Consider the following 18,446-nt stretch of genomic DNA (forward strand, 5'->3'; position numbering starts at 1 on the left):
ATTCAAACCCAGAATGTTTGGACCTTTTAGATTAAATATATGGATACGTGTAAAAAGAGGTGTGGGTTTTTTCTATAAAAACTGCTGCTTATTCTTATCATATACATGTAAAGGCCATTCTTGGTGGTAACTTTAGAGAAATTTAGAAAAATAAACTTTTCCTTTTATCCCAACTGAATAGGAAACATCTAATAATATCACAAGTGTACCTGGCAGGGCGTAACATACCGGAAGTCTTTCTGTGTTTTAACAAGTTTAAGAACTTTTTCTTTCTCCTCCAGGCAAACACTTGCCCAATTCATTTCACTGAAAGCATTAATTGTTCTCTTTTTTTTTTTTTTTTCTAAAAGCCATCCACATGATGAGCAATAAAGTAGACCAAATGGCATGAATTTTGTGGCTCCACCACAAAGTTGCCAGAGTTTTTCTCTGGCACCCATGTTTACACAGCCCTTTTCTCCCATCTCTCTCTCCACAAATTATGATTGCTAATTACTCGTATAAAATTCCCCAAGCCCAAGACCATGTGAAAAAACATTTCTTTTTATTAAGAGTTCACTTCTTCCAAAATGTATTTTTATCTAGTTCAGGACACCATCCAAGGTCAGAAGCAGCCGCCCCAGGAGAACACGGCGTGGTCCAATGCTGCCCTCTGCAGATTTTAAAAGGAAACTCCAGTGTCCTTCTACAAGGTTCATTTTCAGCACATGTCAAAACAAAACCAGCTCATCTCTCCCTTACTGGTCTTAGCATGCTTTCATTCCATATCACCTTTTCATTCCTCCTTAACTCAGATTTCATCCACGCCAAACCAAGAGCAAGAGGCTTGTCTTTTTTTTTTTTTTTGGTAGTAAAAAAGCACCCATTTAATGAAATTGGTTCAGCTGTCCCTAAAAGACAGCATTATTTCCACTTTAGAAGCATCTGATTTGGCTCCCTTTGACCTGCTCAGAGTGGACATAAAGCAGAATTTAAGTATGTTCATGCAACATTCTGAACCAAATGAATTAAATCCTTTTAACATCACATTTGCATTAAAGGCATAACTCTCTTCCACAGGCCAGAGGAGTTGACAAGGGATTGCTTTGAGAACAGCTGGAATAAGTTAAGATCTTACTACCAGCAGCATTTCAAACCAATGCAGCTGATTTTGCAGTGAGGCAGATTAGAAGCACTCACCTTATCTGCCAGCACAGCTCAGCCATAAACATCACAATCAGGGGCTCAAACACAGCCACAAACACCTGGGTGCAGATTCAGGGCAAGATCCCTGTTCCAGCTACTCCTTGTACTGTTACCTCATTAAAAAGGGGGGAGGGAAATTTTAATTTCTAATCGTGTTTTCTGAGCCTTCAAATCACTCACAGCTGGCACTGTTCCTAGAAACTAAAACGTGAAGAAGCCAGCTTTGACTGAAAGCTGGGATTCTCCACTTCAGCTGTCAGTGGAGTGACAGAAAGGAAAGGCTGCAGTGACTCCCTGCACAGGTCTTCCTGCAGGGCCAACCACGGAAAAAGATTAAACACCATAAATCCACGAGACACATCCTCTACACCAGCTGACCTCCCTTTGGGTCAGAGCAGGGGACACGGCTGAGGCTGCAAAGACACAGTTTTCACTTTCTCAGCTACAGCTGTTCTTCAGAGTCTGCAGATCAGATTAATCTGTAGAGCTGTCACCAGGCATCTTTTACAGATATTAAATTCATGTAATTTTTCAAAAGGATGAAAATGCACCAATGCAGATGGTGAGTCTGCATTTTGGCCTTCTTAAGCAAGGAATATTATCAGGAAGGAAAACTGCTGGAACCCCTTTGAACTGTGTGTTCTCTGTGAAGACCACCTTCAGAAGCAAAAGCTGGAGGTGTTTTCCTCTTTCTTTCTCAGAAGACCCACAAAACACTCCAGCAAACAAAAGCCGAGGTTTCTACTCAAAACAAAACATTCTATTAAAAAAGCAATATAAACTAGATTTTCTATGGGCCTAGACTCCATGCCAGTTTCTCATAATTGTAGGAATAATTTCACTGCCAATAAAGTAAATGCTAATATATGAAAACTATTGCCTTTTTATCTTACTTTGTGTTTTTTGAAGTTAAAATATTGTTTAATCTCCTCAGTAAGATGTATGCTAAAGTAGAAAAGGAACTTAAAACAGAAAGCTGGAAAGAGTTTATACTTTCATCATAAAAACATAGCCTTTTTCTTCTTTCTTTCTTTTTTTTTTTTTTTTTTTTTTGGCGGGAATCAATATTGAAATGAGATTCCTACCAGAAAATAGCTTTTTCAGGCACACCAGATATCCCTTGGTTCAGCAGAATATTTAATCCCCTTGGATCAGGCACTTGGATTTTCTTAGATCATGCTGAGATAACAGCATTCTGCTGTGCTCTGGCACCATAAAACCCTTGCTTATGAAAATAAAAAGAAAAATACGGCCTCTCTGGGAACATACATCTCCGCACTACTTTTTTTCCATAGTTTAGACATTGTAGTCTCAAAAAATCAATTTTTACACTGCTAGACCACATTCTCTTTATGAGTCACGGCCAAAGCTCTCCCGCACCGCTGTGTGACGTGCACAGGACCCCTCGAAATGATGATGCTCTCACAGCCTTGGCTCTGACCCCAGCTCACGCTGGGCAGGTGCCAGCCAGTGACTGAGTCAAACCCCCTCCGACAGCACCATCTAGTGAAAAAAAAAAAACCCAGAAAATAAACACATGCAAATTTAAACAGTTTTCACTGCATTCTGGAAACGAACAAAAGGCCAATTCTCTCCTAATCTCCCATTACAACTGCATTTAGGTATAGCTTTCATCAAGGCTCTTTGCCTTGTGAAGTGTGGTGACAAGTAGAGAAAGATTCAGCAGCTAATTGTGAGCTTTTTGTCTAAATCTGGAACACCACTTGGAACACATATAAACTTGCCCCTGTTTATTTTTCCCATGCTAAACCTGCATTTTTCTTGCTTTTATGAGAAATAGAAGTGCTTTTTAATGCTTTAAAATTACTGATAGCATAGCATTTTCTGTTTCGTGCTGTGCTAGTGGGAGGTGATTTTTTAAGACAAGTAGCTCCAGAATAAAACCAAAATAATATGTACATACATATAGATATGTATGTATATATTACATACATACATATAATCTCAACAACTTTTTTAGCTTTCAATTTCATGTTATTGTAATATCTTGTATGACTACAATAGTAAAGCATGAAATTATTTTTCATTAAAAAGGGCACACTCAGCTTCCATCTGTAATTTCAATGTGACCCGGCTCCCTGATTTCAAAAACACTACCTGCTGAAATTATGCAGGTGCTCAGATTTTTTACAGGGTCAGAGTCAAACACTTTGGCTATTTGGAGGAAATAAAACAGTATATCTATCAATTGTGAGTGCTTTTAATTGGTCTTGTTTAATTAGTTTTCCAGTCAGGAGGAAACAGATTCTGTTCATTTCCTAATGCATGTCTTCAGTGCCACACAACTCCAGTTTCATGGGATTACTTGAGGTCTCAAACCACAAACTTTACGTGGCCAGAGTTGCTCCATTCTCACTGCCCAGTTAAGCCCAAGCCAAAGCCATCTGCAGGATTCCCATACTGGTAGGTTGCTGGTACACTGCTGCTCCTTTCAGCTCTCTCCCATTTAGTACTATTTTGTCACTAAATCACCTGCCCTCCTTTGTTCACCTACAATGACAATGGTACCTACTTGAATTGTCTGGCTCCAAATAAAAATTATTACTGTCAAATAATAAAAAATCCTTCTATAGACACAAAAAATAAATTAACTCCTACTGCAGAGCAGTAGAAAGAGTGCTCTCCTAAACTTTCATTTGTCCTTACAGCACCATTTGGTTTGGGGGTTTGCACTCTGTTTTTTCTTGTTTTGTGTCTTAATCCTTGCATGCTGTTACACTTTATTTTACTTCCTTCTTTCCATTTTGCAATGTCTCTTCAACCAGCCTGCTGTGATTAACTCTACCCCTAAGAATTCAGTGACATCCATTTTTGACAACTTGTAATGCTACCTTAAAGAAAAATCTCTTATGAAATAAGAGAACAGGAAATTTCACAGGGGAGATGCCAACGGGAGTGAGATGCTGACATTTATATTTGTGTTTCAAGGTGCCACAACTCCTTGGAAAGTCCCATGGAAACTGGATAGAGCAGAGAGCACATTGACCCATCTACTGCTTTGGATGGATGGCTCCCCATAATCCCCACAGCTTTCATCAAAGTTACCACAGTTAATCCTTTAAGAAAACAATATCAGACTGTGCCAATATTGAACCAACACGCAACTGCTTATTTCCCATAAAACCCATGACTGTAGGATTTCAGTTTTAGAAATTAACCACAGTTTTTCTCACTATGTAGAACAGGAACACGGATGCATCATTCATCCATTCCCTCACTACTTCGAGAGGAAGATAAAACAGAATAGGAGAAATACACTTTCTGATGCCTTGAGGAGCTGGAACAGAGGCTACACACAGAGTTAAGGAGAATAAAATGGGTATTTATTGTGAGTCTACGAAAGACCTACAAAAGCCACACCCCAGCAATATAAGTGCCACAGTCATGGCCCCTGCCTGGATGGCTCCAAGATGGAAGGAAATGAGGAGCTGGTCACAAAATCTTACACTTTTATAGGTTCTGGTTAATTTGCATGAACCCACCCTCCACCTTTCCACATAGCTCATGCTTAGGGCCTGAAGTTTGGAGAAACTGTCCTTGAGTTCTTAACTAGAACAGGACTTTTTTGTCTTCATCACCCTAGCACATCAGAAAAGCACATCCAAGGAGAACAGGAAAACTTAAAACTAAAGGCATCAATTCCACAGTGGATATTACACACACTGTGTGCAACCCTGAACGCTTTGCATGCACCTTCCCCTGCCTGGATTGCCCAGATACGGACAACACACACTGCACACAGGATGAACAAACCAAAACAAGCTCCATGATTTCACAGGGTGGGGACAGGGAATGAAACCTCACTAGTTAAGTTGTCACTAGAAGTCATTTCACACAGACAACACACATGTAAAATATTATACTGCAAAAGTGAGTAAGACGTTACTAGGAGTAAAATTAATCACAGACGTTGGCAGAAGTTATGGATAAAAAAATCTAGTTAGAGTAAAAAACCCAAAACAAATTTAATCTACACAGAAAGAAAATGCTAAACCACAAAAAGAAAAAAACCAAAACCAAATCAGGAAAAAAACCCAAAAAAGGTACTGAATGCAGAAATAAATGTATCGATGCTCTTGGCTGGCACTAATTATGTTACATCTAGGAGTTCAAACATCTTACAAGTTAGTTAAAAATAATGTGGAAGAATGAAGACACTTTCATACAGAATTAGTGTGATTGATACTAAATTTAATACGCTATATTCTTACAGCAGTCATATTAGGTATAGAACCTCAGCATATTTAACAGAAAAATAGACAAAAAAATATTAGAATTGATGGGGGTCATAAGTGAACTTTTTCATGTGAATAGTGGTGATACACCTACTGATACTACTAGAGCATTGCTACAATACCTGCTTTGAACAAATATTTAAATTGCTAGTTAGCATTTTCTCAATATAGTGACAGTGTTTCCAGAAGTTAAATAATGGTCATTTATTTAAAAATACTAAGAAATCTGTGATTTAGCAGGGGATATCCCAGTAGTGAGATACAACAAATTTATAAAATTTTGAATGTTCAAAATCATGCCTCTCCTACCTCAAAACTAAAGCTCTTCAATGAAATCTTAGATGGCAGGACACAAATGTATTTGTTGATACATCTATGCTGCAGCACAGCTGTACTATAAACATGGTGACTGTGTTTTCCCTACTGAAAGGAAAGAGTGTAAGACAGGCAGAGCAAGTTGTCTTTAAGTCAATGGACATGAGTTTTCCACTTTTGAAACAAAGCTGGGTATGACACCAACTAAATGAAAGGACTTCCACTTACTTTTCTCCCCTGCTATGGCCAGGTGTCTGGCCTTCAGTAAGGCTGAAAAAAGTATTAAGCCAAGCAATAGGAGGGATCCAGGCTTAATTAGAATAATTGCCTCTGTTGGACACGCAGAGGGTACCACTTCATTTCTGGGTTGCCATGACTTTTGGAATTTCTGTAGCTTTACAGACTCATTAGGGAAATGCAGAAAAGTCTCTTGTCAATTAAACCACAAGGAACATTTTGCTATGGTGTTAGCTCAGGAGATCAGAATTTGCACGCTCAGAACAAGCACACATCAATTACATTAATGTCCACATACATACCATCCAAAATAATGTCCCTGTGGCAAGGGCTGCATACTGCTCGATTGTAGAAAGCACGCTGAAGATAAGGCATATCAGCACAATAAGGAAGCTGCAAATAAAAAGAAATTTAAAAATTAAAATAATGTAATGCAGTGTAATAACTGACAGAGAAAATAGATAATTATGCCATCACAAATCATCTGTTTACGTTGAAATGTCACTGGTATTGGATTATCCCAAAACACAGCTGGTAAATTTTGCATAATCCTGCTTCCTGTTGGATAGTTTATTTCTCTTCAGACATTGAAGTTTTGGGTTGGACATTATCAAATGAAACCATATGGTAAGACTGGCTTTAGCCTGCCTCTAAGATTTGCTGTTTCCTGGCCCCTCATGGAAACAGGATTCCTTGTTCCTTCCCATTTTAAGGACTTCTTTGGCTGAATCACCACACAACCCCCAAACATGTTTTAAATATTTGCCTTTTTGCTGATCCAAAGCCCAATAAACTGGGGGGAAAAAATCACAGCTAATCCAAAGTTTAATAGGCTGTGCTGTACTGTCTTTTATAATTGATCCCTAAAAGGCCCCAAATAAATTAAGTCTGATATTTGGCATTTGAAGCACAACCTAGGTCTGATTCCACCAAACTCCAAACCCCTTCCCTGGGCAGCCTCAGCAGTGCCCAGCACCCTGCAGGACTGCTGCTTCCCCTAAAGTAATCTAACTCATCTGGGGAGAAAACCACTTAACACCCAAACTGGATGCTATCCACTACACACAGGCAGCTTCCAGTTCTCTAAGAACTGCATGTTTCTTTTAAAAACACAACATGAGCAATCAGCAAGACTGAAAACACCCACTTGTTAAATACAAAGTTAGTTGTTAGGGCTAATTCTCACAATTCTGTTGAGACAAGCCACATCAATCCTTTGTAGTCAACTGAAACTTGCTGCAAAATCCAGTGACTAAATCATCCATCCTGTTAGATATCTCTAAAACAGCTAACCATTTTTTAAACTTAAAGAAACCACAACAAAAAACAATTGACATAATGAATAAAACTCAACTCGAGAGAAGTATTGAACCAGGACATCAGATTGGCACAGCTCAGGTTAAGTAATCCAGAGCCTCCACCTTTATTCATAGCAGTGGAGCACCTCTTTGGAGGAATCTTTTGAAAGACCAAGCACTCAAGAAAAAAAAAAAACAAAAACTGTGTTGAGGTTGACATAAGCTACACCCCTCAATGATTGCTTCAAGATACAGTATATACTAGTCCAAAGCACATACATACAGAAAAATGATGCCAGAATCACATAATCATTACAGCTGGAAAAGACCTCTCAGACCAAATGTGACCTTTGAGATTATCGAGTTAAGCCTTTGAGATTGTGCTACCAAATAGAGGAGAGAAAGTTTGTAGGTAATTAGGCACAAAAATCAAATAGACAATGAAATTAATAGGACAGAGATCATCACTTATCAATACAAGTACCCATGTAAAAATGTACTTTACCTAAGCAAAATATAAGTATGTGGGTGTTTGATTCATCTCTAAAGTCTTCTGATTTTACCCTGTATCTCTACCTTTGGGCATTCTTAAGCACAAGTAAGCTGTGCAGACAAGACAGGAAAATGCAAAGGTGGGTCAGTCATTTGAAATATGGCATAAACGTTCCCTAAGTATCCAGCCCTTCTGTCTGCAACATTCTCACAATTGCATAAGAACAACACACGTGACAATGTGAACATAAATGGGGTCAGCTGCACAGAGACAGCTGAAGCTCTCTGGATTCCAAGTCCAACATACACAGAATTACCAGCTCAAAGCACACAGTGAGTTGCAAGGGATGAGCAGTACCGATTCACATTTACTACAGCCCTTAATGGCAGTAGTAACAATGGTACAATGTTTAACTCGGCCAGCACATGAAACCACAAGGGGGCAACAAAGCAAAGGCTAGTCTGCTTCTGTCCTTTTCCTAAACAAACACAAAACCCTAGTAAAAATTGAAGTTGAAAGTTCACGTGCCGAAGTGACAAAAAGATAATCTTAGGATCAATCGTTTCCAAATCTCTTTTCTCGTTCCTACTAGAGAAATTGATGGCTGAGGTAAGAACTGCATCAAGTGCCAGTCACCCCACTACCTACCTACTTTTATGGGTTCACATGCACATGGACCCATTGCAGTCTTACTAATGTTTTTTTTTTTCAGCCTCCGAAAAGCTCTTACAATTCACTGCTGTGCTCTTTCCAGGCTGATGCATGAGACACCTTCATATCCACAAACAGACATTATGCCAAGCAAAACAAAGATGTTTGGTCAGGAACTGCTGCTTCATGTGTCTGTTTCTCTGGCATGACAGAAATGACACCTTCCAGGGGCCAGTGCAGCACCCTAGCTCAGCTACTCACCCTGTTACACTGGCACTGCTATTTTGCTTGGATCAGTTGTACATAAAGAACAGAAGGTGAAAAATTAAGACATTAAACAAATACACACAGTGTCCTCCTCCTCTGGCATGAGCCTACTGTTCGTTGCCTTCCAAAATTCAGCTCTGGGTATTTTTTGTATTAGTGGCTCCCTTCTCCACCTCCATAGTATAAGACTAGAGTGAGGCACCAGTAAAAGAGAAAACAGGAAGTTTGGCACCTTATTTTTTTCCTTTCTCTTTTTTGACAGTTATCTCCTCTTCAGCCAGAAGTGGAACACAGATCCTCAGTTACTGCCTAGGCAGCAGACAAGTCCACAGGAGTTAGTTACAAACAATAGGTGCAGGGAAAGACTCTGCCTCAAACATGAATTTGTTTATGCAAAAATCATCCTGGGGCAAGTTAACTGGCCAGCCTCAGAAAAGCAAACATTACAGTTTTCACAAAATAACCTTATCACACTTACTTTACTGTGATTGTTATTACTAGATTAAAAAACAACAACAACCAACCAACCAACCAACCAACAAACCCTTGATACAGATGCTAAGCATGTAAACTGTTCATCCAGCCAGTAAATATCAGACAAACTAATGGGCAACTGACTCCTCTCTGGTATAGTTTTTTTTTAATATACATTTTTCCTCTAAAGGAGAGATAGCAAACACTGTCATTTCCTATACTCCAGCAGTCAGATAGGGCTTCATCTCTTGCATATCACGAGTCTTTTATCTCCTGAAACCCACTGCTTGTTTACCCTCTATCACAAATGTGACCATCTTCACGAAAGGAAGCAGAGCGATGAGTTCAGGCTCTCATCAGCTCTGATCTCACTCCGTGATTGTGGGGCCAAGCAAGCATTAGAGATGAGGAGATAGCCTGTGAAGTTTTTCAGTGTTTTCTCTCCCAGGTTGCAAAAAGCAGCATCTGCTTGCATGCAGATAAGTCCCATCAACTGCATCAGCAGATGCATTCAAAAATACTCTGCTTTGTGGGTCATATCTAACAGTGCTATGTTTTGTTTTTTTTTTTTAAACCAAGAATTTTGCAAGTGGCTGATGATCTCTGCACTTCTTGATGTGAAACCACAACACCACTGTTAAAGCAGCTGGACATTACAAAGCAGCAGATGTTTTTCTTTCACGGACTCAGTAGACCAGTACAAGGAGACCTGTGTCCTCTCAGACAGCACTGTTTTACTCAAAGCCAGTTTCTCTGGCTGTCTTTTCAACACATTTTTCCCAGGTGGAGCCAGAAGTGAAGTTCTGGTGTGCATGGAACAGCACCAGGGTGCAGCACTCCAGTCACACTCACAGCTCACACACATGCCCAGCCTGTAACACAGACTCGTCACTGCTACACCACCCTCCAAAAAGAACAGCATCAACACAGACTCAGGGTTACACAAGGCACTGTCTGCATAGGTGTGTTTATATGTCATAAATAAGTTTTGTCTTGCTTTATTGTGTCAGTCAGACGATTTAGGTAATTTTTTGAGAGGCTAGAGCATTTCCACGAAAGAATCATTCAGCAGACAAGGGAACATGGCCAGCCAGCATATGTGCTGTACTTAGCAACAGATAGGAAATACATTAAGAGCTAAAGGTAGATGTAATGTTTTCTGACTATTTTAGGCTATAATTTGACTTACAGACCGACCTATGGCTTTTTCCCTGACCTCAGTGTCAGCTGCAGGAACTTGACACATTATAGGTAGTTATCAGTACTGTGCAGCCTTCAGTCCTGAGCTGCTGAGTTTTTTCTATATTTAACTGTGATTTTTCAACATTAGCACGTCTTTTTTGTGGCTTGAAACAACGTGTGGAACGATCAAAGGAACAATAAACCACTTACTGAGAGATAACAATGCTCATTTAGTGAATGTCACAGGTAGGAGAACTGATAAAAGTTTATAAAATATGTCTAGTGATATGACCAGGAACACTTAAAAAAACAGTGCATGAGACATGCTGGAAGTACTTACTCACCAGATTAATAGAGTCTCATGCACAGGCAGCTGTTATCATCAAAAGCAGTACTAACACGTGGGTAGATTTCATTCCTTCTTGCAGAGTTTCTTACATACTCGCAGGGGGAGTCACCAGGAACAGGCTGCCATTAGGCTATAAACTGAGCTGAGACCTTAAATACATTCAATAGATGAGAAGGGACATGCAGAGTTTAGCTCAATTTATATCAACTTCAGCTCTAACCATCCACGAAGACAGACAGTTTTTCCTTGTTCAATGTCATGAGCTGCCTTAAGCCTGTTTTTTTCTAACCATTTTTATTCATTGCAGCTATCAGTCTTGAAGATATCCAAATACTGGTGCCCTTGCATACAGAGAATATTATTTTAGCTGGTAACTGCCAGTTAAAAAGCAGTTATCAGCATCTGTGCTTTTCTTTGTTTGGCATTACATCAGTGGTTAGTTGCAGTTCATCCTCTCTGTCTACTGGGGAAAATGACTGTAACTGAAAAAGAAATATTCTGCAGAAAAAAAATTAAATCTTTAGTGTGTTTCTATGTGCTTAACATTCTATCTAAGCCTCCTTCTTGAATCTCCTATTTTTACACAACTAGACTGTCTTTCTTTGAATGCACAGCTCTGTTCAGTCACATATATCATCAGTCATATCTCCTGTAACTCAGGGTTTTGTTTTGTGGGATTTTTTAGTTTGTGGGTTCTTTTACAGAGTAAATAACTTTTTTTTTTTTTTTTTGCCATTTAGGTTCTAACTGTGATACGTTTCTTAAGCAAACAAAGTAATTTAAAATTTAGCCTCCTCTAAGTATAGAGCTTTACAAGAACTGGAAGGATGACACTGAGAATGAACAACACGAGTGTGCAGACTAAACTTGGGCAGATTATCATTGTACTTTGCAAACTATAATGCTGCTGCATATCCAGTTCACATTAGTTCATTAAAACATATGACAGCATCATTATTTCATCTTTCATCCCCATGTTATACTTGCTGACATTTTTCAGACTGTGAACTCAAAGGTCAGTGGTATCAGAAAAGGACATTTTCATGCAGCTTTCCAGGTTACAAATAGCATTGCAATGAGGATTGAGACAGATAACTTCAGGTATGAGACATAATGAAGACTTTTTCATTTTGTCATACATTCTGCTTCCTTCCATGCCAGCAAAGCAACTCCTTACTTAATTTACATCAAGAAAATCCTCATGAAAAACTTCAATAGGTTTTTACTACTACAAGTCAATATAAATCCATGACCACTTCACACAGTACCACATAGTCATTTCCACAGAACAAACTAGAAAACATTCAGAATTAACCCATATCAAGTAACTCCTTACTGCAGTGAGGCATCAGGTTTTTGTTCTTTCACTCAATGTATTTTGGGATTGCTTGAGGAAAAAAAATCTAACAAAAGGTAAAAGAAGGGAAACAGGTAGAACTTGTAAAATAAAGGCCAGCTGATAGTAAGAGAAGAAAGAAGTCTATGAACATAAACAGCATTGCTAGGAATCTAATACAGGATGGCAATTTTTTTTATGGTATCATCAAGGCATAGTGTGAAGCACAAATACCAGCCAGTGCTTTTAAAGCTGAGAAACTCAGGATTGCTTTTTAAAAAAGAAGCAGGATTTCACAAGGCAGAGAAAACTCATCCCTAATGAAATTCACACAAGTAAATACCTGTATGTGTAGTCCTATGGTGAACCCTTCAGCAAGTTGGAACTGAATACTGAAAGAACACTAACTCTGTCATAACTATGGAACAGCCAAGCACAGTGCCAGGCTACTGACAGAAAGCTAAAAAACCATCCAATTATCCAGCTGGTGGACACCAGAGGTCCTCCATCATGCCATGAAAAATAAAGATTGTTAGTAAGAGAATGGTCTGGTGAAGGTACATGGTTAGAAAGGAGCTTTGTACCCAATTCCTCTTTGACCATACCTTAAGCCAACCTTAACACTCCTAATAATGCATAAATTTTATTGACTACATCTGTTTGGGCATAAGCATGGAAAAAAGAGAAAAATCACTATAGCAAGGAGTTAAGGGACCATCAACCTACACAAACCATACCCAAAGATGAAACAAGTTTAAAAAAGAAGAAATACATAGAGAAGTAATTTGGTGTCAATTTAAAAAAAAAAAAAAAAAAAAAGTAAGGGTTTAAGTCTCTGGCCATGCAGGCGCTTTGCATGGTTTTCCTCTAAGGATTTGTCATCTCTTCTTCAGTTTTGTTTGTGAGGCAGGGGAAGGAAGGAGGGGTACAGCCTCTCCCCATCTCCCAGCTTCTCTGTGGCAGGAGGATGCCCAGCAGAAGGGAAAGCACACTCACATTCCTGCAGAGAAGCATGACTCCCTCCAGGAACTGGCTCCAACAGTTTCCTGCCCAACACACGCTTCCTCTCTGCTATGTCCAACACAGGTCAAGCTTGTAGACAGGTCACTGTTCTCAGCTGTCACTTACCATCAAAAACCCTTCCCCAGACAAAGTGAGAATGCTCTGTTTGTCTTAGCTCAGCTCTATCAGATGGAGCTTCCTGTTAATATGTATTTGTTCCAACTCCTAAGGCAAAGTAGAGTTGGTGCTTCCTGAAGGAAACAATGGCATAATTTTTAACCAGCTCCAGGACTCCTCGTCAAAGAAATGCTGTCTTCTGGCTCCCTTGTAGGAAAGCAGATTTATTGCATTAGAAAGATCACATACAATGCAGGGTAGTCTGATACTATGAAAAATAGCAAGGCTTCTATCACACCTGACTCTTCTGGGAGGTTAAAGTCTGTAAAAATGATTTAAATTATGGGCAGGGTACCAAAGCACACAATGAATCAAAAGTCATTTAGGATGCAGCACCAGAATTACTGCAGGAAAGGGCTGTAAGGCCTTGGCAAAGAGTATGATTGCAGTAGAAATGCAAACGTCAAGATGCTTGAAGAGGAAAGGTTAACTACTCACAAAAAGCAACGTTATTGCATCCTGCAACGGGGTATTGGTTCCTTTGAGAACAGGCATGGATTACCAGGAAAAAGATGATAGGTACTGAGTAAGAGAGTGGAAAATGAATACACTGCATTTAAAGCAAGTGCATGACCAAGAGATGTGAACCACTGGACTGCAGAAAATTCAGCAGCCCTCCCCAAACAGCTCACAACAAGCTTCCAATGTGCCTCATCATTAAATGAAACCCCAACATAGTAACACAACAGCCATGGAAGGGGTGAGTCCACATGTGCAGTAAGGGCATCACCCAACACTAGAAATCAAGACCATTTTTGCAGTTTTCTTTACATCAGGCTTAACTAAGGGGAAATATTTCATTTTTTATCAGTCAGTTCTGGAGACACATCTTTTAATGAAGGAGAAGAAAAGTATTCTAGAAACTGGGTGCCACAATACAAGTAAAACTTGTTTTGTAGCTGGAGTTTTAAACAGTTGGTCTGAGCACTCACTACACCACTATCCCACTTTTCTTGTAACAGCAGATTTAAGGCAGCAGAGTTTAAATTATTTAGTACCCAAATAGTAAAAGAAAATTACTAAAACTTCTCAGACTATAAAATGCAGCTTCTGAAAAACTGCCAAGACTAGACTATTCCTCTGCTTTGCTGTTATCAAACCTAAATTAAATAAATCTTTCTAAATAAAATACTCTTTAAAAAATAAATACTTTTAATAATTCCTTAAATACATAATACTTCTTTAAACAAGTAACAAAATTTATTTCCAATGGTTTCACTTGTTTTGGTTGGCTGAACACTATTTTCTAGCTTCATGTGACAAAGCAACCTCAAGAGCTCTAAGTATTACCTGGTTTTTTTGGTTGTTTGTTGGGTTTTTTTTCCTTTTATTTACTTTCATCCCAGCAGCACTGCTACTAATCACTTTTCTTCCCCCACTAAAGATCAGAGAACATTGTATCTTGACTTCTAGAGCATATACATCTTAAAATGCTGCAGAAAACTGGACTTGGTCAACTTTTCAGCTCACAGCCTCCCTGCTTAGGGAGCAGCTTCTGGATACTGCAGGTGGCCAAATAAATAAGTGTCCTGCTTCAAAGAAGGAAGGAAACATTGCCTCTACACCAGAGGAGAAAGGCACTATGCCACAATCTTGTACAGCTCAGGTACTGGTGCACAAGAAGTTGGAGGCTAATTGTATGGCAGTACTAATCAGGGCTATGGTAATAAATGTTCTATAAAGAAATATCCACATTTCTAGCTCTCTAAAATCCCCTCCATGACAGGGAAGCAATATTGATATTTTTGACAGCATCCTTTGTTTTCAATCATGAATAGAGTGAAAGGGACTAAAAACCAACAGATAGATAAATATACAAATGAGGAAGAACAATCATACCTTGAGCTACTGACCTGGACAGATAATGTGATTTATTGCAAATGCCAGAAGAGTGATACCAGACCTGAGCAACTGGCCTACCTCCTCACCTGATCCCCCAACAAATGACTTTTTGAGCTCCTTTCTGCTAAAACCAGTGTGTGTGAAAGGCACTTTCATCACTGCTGGCAAGTAAGATGAAGACCGTGAGAAAGATCTGAGGCTGGGATAAGTGATCTCGCCAGGGTTTCCATTATGACCCTCTGCTTTAATTATTTAAAGGTATAGTTGGCAGATGCTTTCACAGAAATCAGTCTTGTCATCATCTTTTGAGCTTTCCCACATTCAGCTCTCAGCTGCACTTTTCTAGGGATGCTGCAGAGAGAAACATGGGGCACCCTTCATTTTTATGGCTTAGAAACAAGGAAGAGAAACTACATGACAGGTTAACATTCCTAAGGTGAAAGCAGAGGAATTCAGCAAACAGACATATTTCCATTTCCAGGGGACAGAAGTATTTGCTGAGGGAAAGAGGTGACACTTGAAAGCTATGGCAGCTTGACTTCTTAGTTTGGTTTAAGCATAATGAAAAGTTCAAGTGTCCCTGGAAGAAGAGAGTCTAGAAAGCCACAGGCAGCTTTTAATTTTATGGTGAGAGAGCCTTTCTGTAAATACAAAAATCTCTATAAACACATGCCATGAAATACAGGAATGCTCATACTCTATTTCCTCCAAAAAGCCTATACATATTAAATTTCCAAAGTGAAATCTACACTACACTTAAAGAGCTTTAACTTTGTGCCCTTACCACACAATAGACAGTTTTTCAGGCTGAAAATTATGAGGATAATTATTTCTATTATTGCAGCAGTCAAGCTGGCTGTTAGTAGAAATTCTAGTTGTCAATCACAAGGCTAAAAATCTTGCTATATCATTTGGACTTGCCTGCCCTGCATTAAAAAAGATAACATTATGAGAAAATGGTTCAAGAAAGTTATAATCAGTTCTGAGGCCTGCATCCAAGAGACATTTCAGGGTGGTTTAGTGTCCAAAACACTTATGTTTCGAACTGGGACTTCAAACTCGAACAGTCAGCGAGCAAAGTTCCTTGTAAGAGAAGTGAAGATGAAGTAATGAAAGATGTTCGATGCTTCATGCACCAAACCTTGCAGGAAGGGCTCCTCACCAGGAATACAGTGGCTCTATGTAACATTAAAATAAAAGTAATCAACTATTAATTGGACAACCAACTCTGCTGTGGGTAACAGCCCCCAGCTGCCAGACATGTGCTTTACTTTTCAACAGCTTCCAGCTCTAAAAGCCACGAGGCATCCCAACATTTCTGGGAATAGTCTTTAGATGCTGCGGGAAAAAGAAATCCTATTTGTCTTGTAGTGAAATCTCAGATTCTGCCAGGTACCTTCCAGAACAAGGACTTATTAAAATCCATTGGTGGAATAGACTTGAGAGATGGTGACATTCTGTGGCACACCTGAAGGTCACAGCCTTCCTTGGGAGGGGAAAGCTTCCTTAGTACCATAATTCTGATCACTGCAAGACAGCATGAGGAAGCAAAAGTCCAGTGCCTGAGAGCACACCCAGAGTGCTATTCTAGTGTTAATACAGACATAAAATTATTTATGTTACAGCTCTTACTGGGGCATTCAAATTATACATAGCAAACGCTTGCTAACAGCATGCAATACACCTCTGAAAACAGTGACAGAAGTCAGAAAGAGGCAAAACAATTATTTTGCACATTGACTTGAATAAAAAATGAAATTCCAGTTAATTGTTAACACTGTAAGGCCCAACATTATATGTAAAAGTTTGAATGTTAAATAGTTTCAATTACATGGAGGAAAGCACACAGTACATCTACAACATTAAGATATCAAAAATATTAAATTACACAAATTTAGGACTCAAAAGAATTCCAGAAATCCTACCTCCTTTAGGCTTTACAAACAGCAGAAAAATTTAGGGCATTAAACAATAATACATACATTTTCTGCATATCCCTTTATAAAATGCCAATATTTCTATATGTGTATTTAGTTTTCTATGTGGTGCTGTACAATGAATAATAATGATAAACATACATTTGTAACACATAAAGCTAAGTATAAGGGAGCAGGGCTTGATGAGAAGCAGACCTGGAAGAGTTCTCTCCTAGAAGTCATCATTTCATGGCTAAACCACCAGGAAATATCAAACAATGACTTTCTGTCAAAGTTCAGTGCCCCTGAGATGAAGCTGCCATTTCAAATGTATGTTCAGAATGTGTCTAAAATGTCTTGATATGAGCTGCCAACATATTAACAACATCCATTCGAGTACCATATGACCTCACGGCAAAATTATGCTCCAAGATACTACTCTTGGCCCCGAAACAGCAGTGAATTTAAAGGAGTATTAACAATATTCCAGCAGCATCCAAAACCCTGAGGGAAGCAGGAGGTTGAGTGCAGCCACCTCTGTGCCACTGCACTAATATCTGTCATTCCATGCACACAGCTGGCTGCCAACCATGATGTCTAGTAAGAAACTCTCTGGTATTCATTTGTTTCTTTGTGCCTGCTAATTCTAGCAGCTCCCTTTTCAGTCACGGGAATTTATTGTTTAGAATCCTGTAGGTTCTGGTAGCACTGCACAGAGAGAGAGAAAAAGCAGAGCTGAAAGATGCAGAAACACCATAGAATCACCTATCAAGAACACTCAACTTTCTGCTCTGCTTTTTGAAAAAACAAGGATTTCTATAGTTATAAGAAAAGCTATTAATAGCAACCTAAAATTTTGAAGGCACTTCTGAAATTGCATCACGATTAAACCATTACACAACACATCCATAAAATCCTTCAACGTAAGGAACAGATTTTGCAGGTGTGTTCTTCATCCAGGAACAGAGCCATTATTCTTTTGAATAAATTTTTAACTTAAAGCACTGATCCCTTTTGAACATGCAGTTCAAGTTGCAGATACTAATTGTTTCTGACCAATCAATCCCTAGTCAATTTGTAAACTGCAAAGTTAGTCAAGTGGAAGATTCAGGATCCTTATTCTATGCTAACTGACAAATTTCACAATAACTAAAAACATGCAAAAAATGTGATATAGAGCACTTACTAGTCACCTTGAAAGTTACAAGACAAATGAAAGAAAATCACAAGAGATAAAAATAGCTCACTCCCCTTTTGAAACTGCAGCTTTAAAGAAATATTTACTTCTTATTTCGAAATTATTCTAGAAACAGGCTTGCACAGATTAAAACACAACTTCGTTTTTATTGGAATATTTTTTCAGAATAGGCTAAGTCCTATAGAGTTCAGGATTTCAGGCCTGACCATTAAGACTTTTTATTAAAAAAAAAAAAAAAAAAAAAAAGGGTTGATTTCCTTGTAGTACT

General features: G+C 38.9%; 1 protein-coding gene across 4 annotated transcripts in view; it reads right to left on the reverse strand.

Moving 5' to 3' along the window:
- KCNQ1 (potassium voltage-gated channel subfamily Q member 1) overlaps window positions 1–18,446 on the reverse strand; it is a 332,124-nt gene that overhangs the window by 285,882 nt on the left and 27,796 nt on the right. For all 4 annotated transcript variants that reach the window (XM_088166667.1, XM_014887301.2, XM_088166668.1 and 1 more), the window contains exon 2: window positions 6,296–6,386. In XM_088166667.1, the coding sequence (XP_088022793.1) occupies window positions 6,296–6,386 (91 nt within the window). The remainder of the gene's footprint in view (window positions 1–6,295; window positions 6,387–18,446) is intronic.

The sequence above is a fragment of the Sturnus vulgaris genome, chromosome 6 (assembly GCF_052056855.1).
Source record: "Sturnus vulgaris isolate bStuVul1 chromosome 6, bStuVul1.hap1, whole genome shotgun sequence".
In the NCBI taxonomy this organism is placed as follows: domain Eukaryota; kingdom Metazoa; phylum Chordata; class Aves; order Passeriformes; family Sturnidae; genus Sturnus; species Sturnus vulgaris.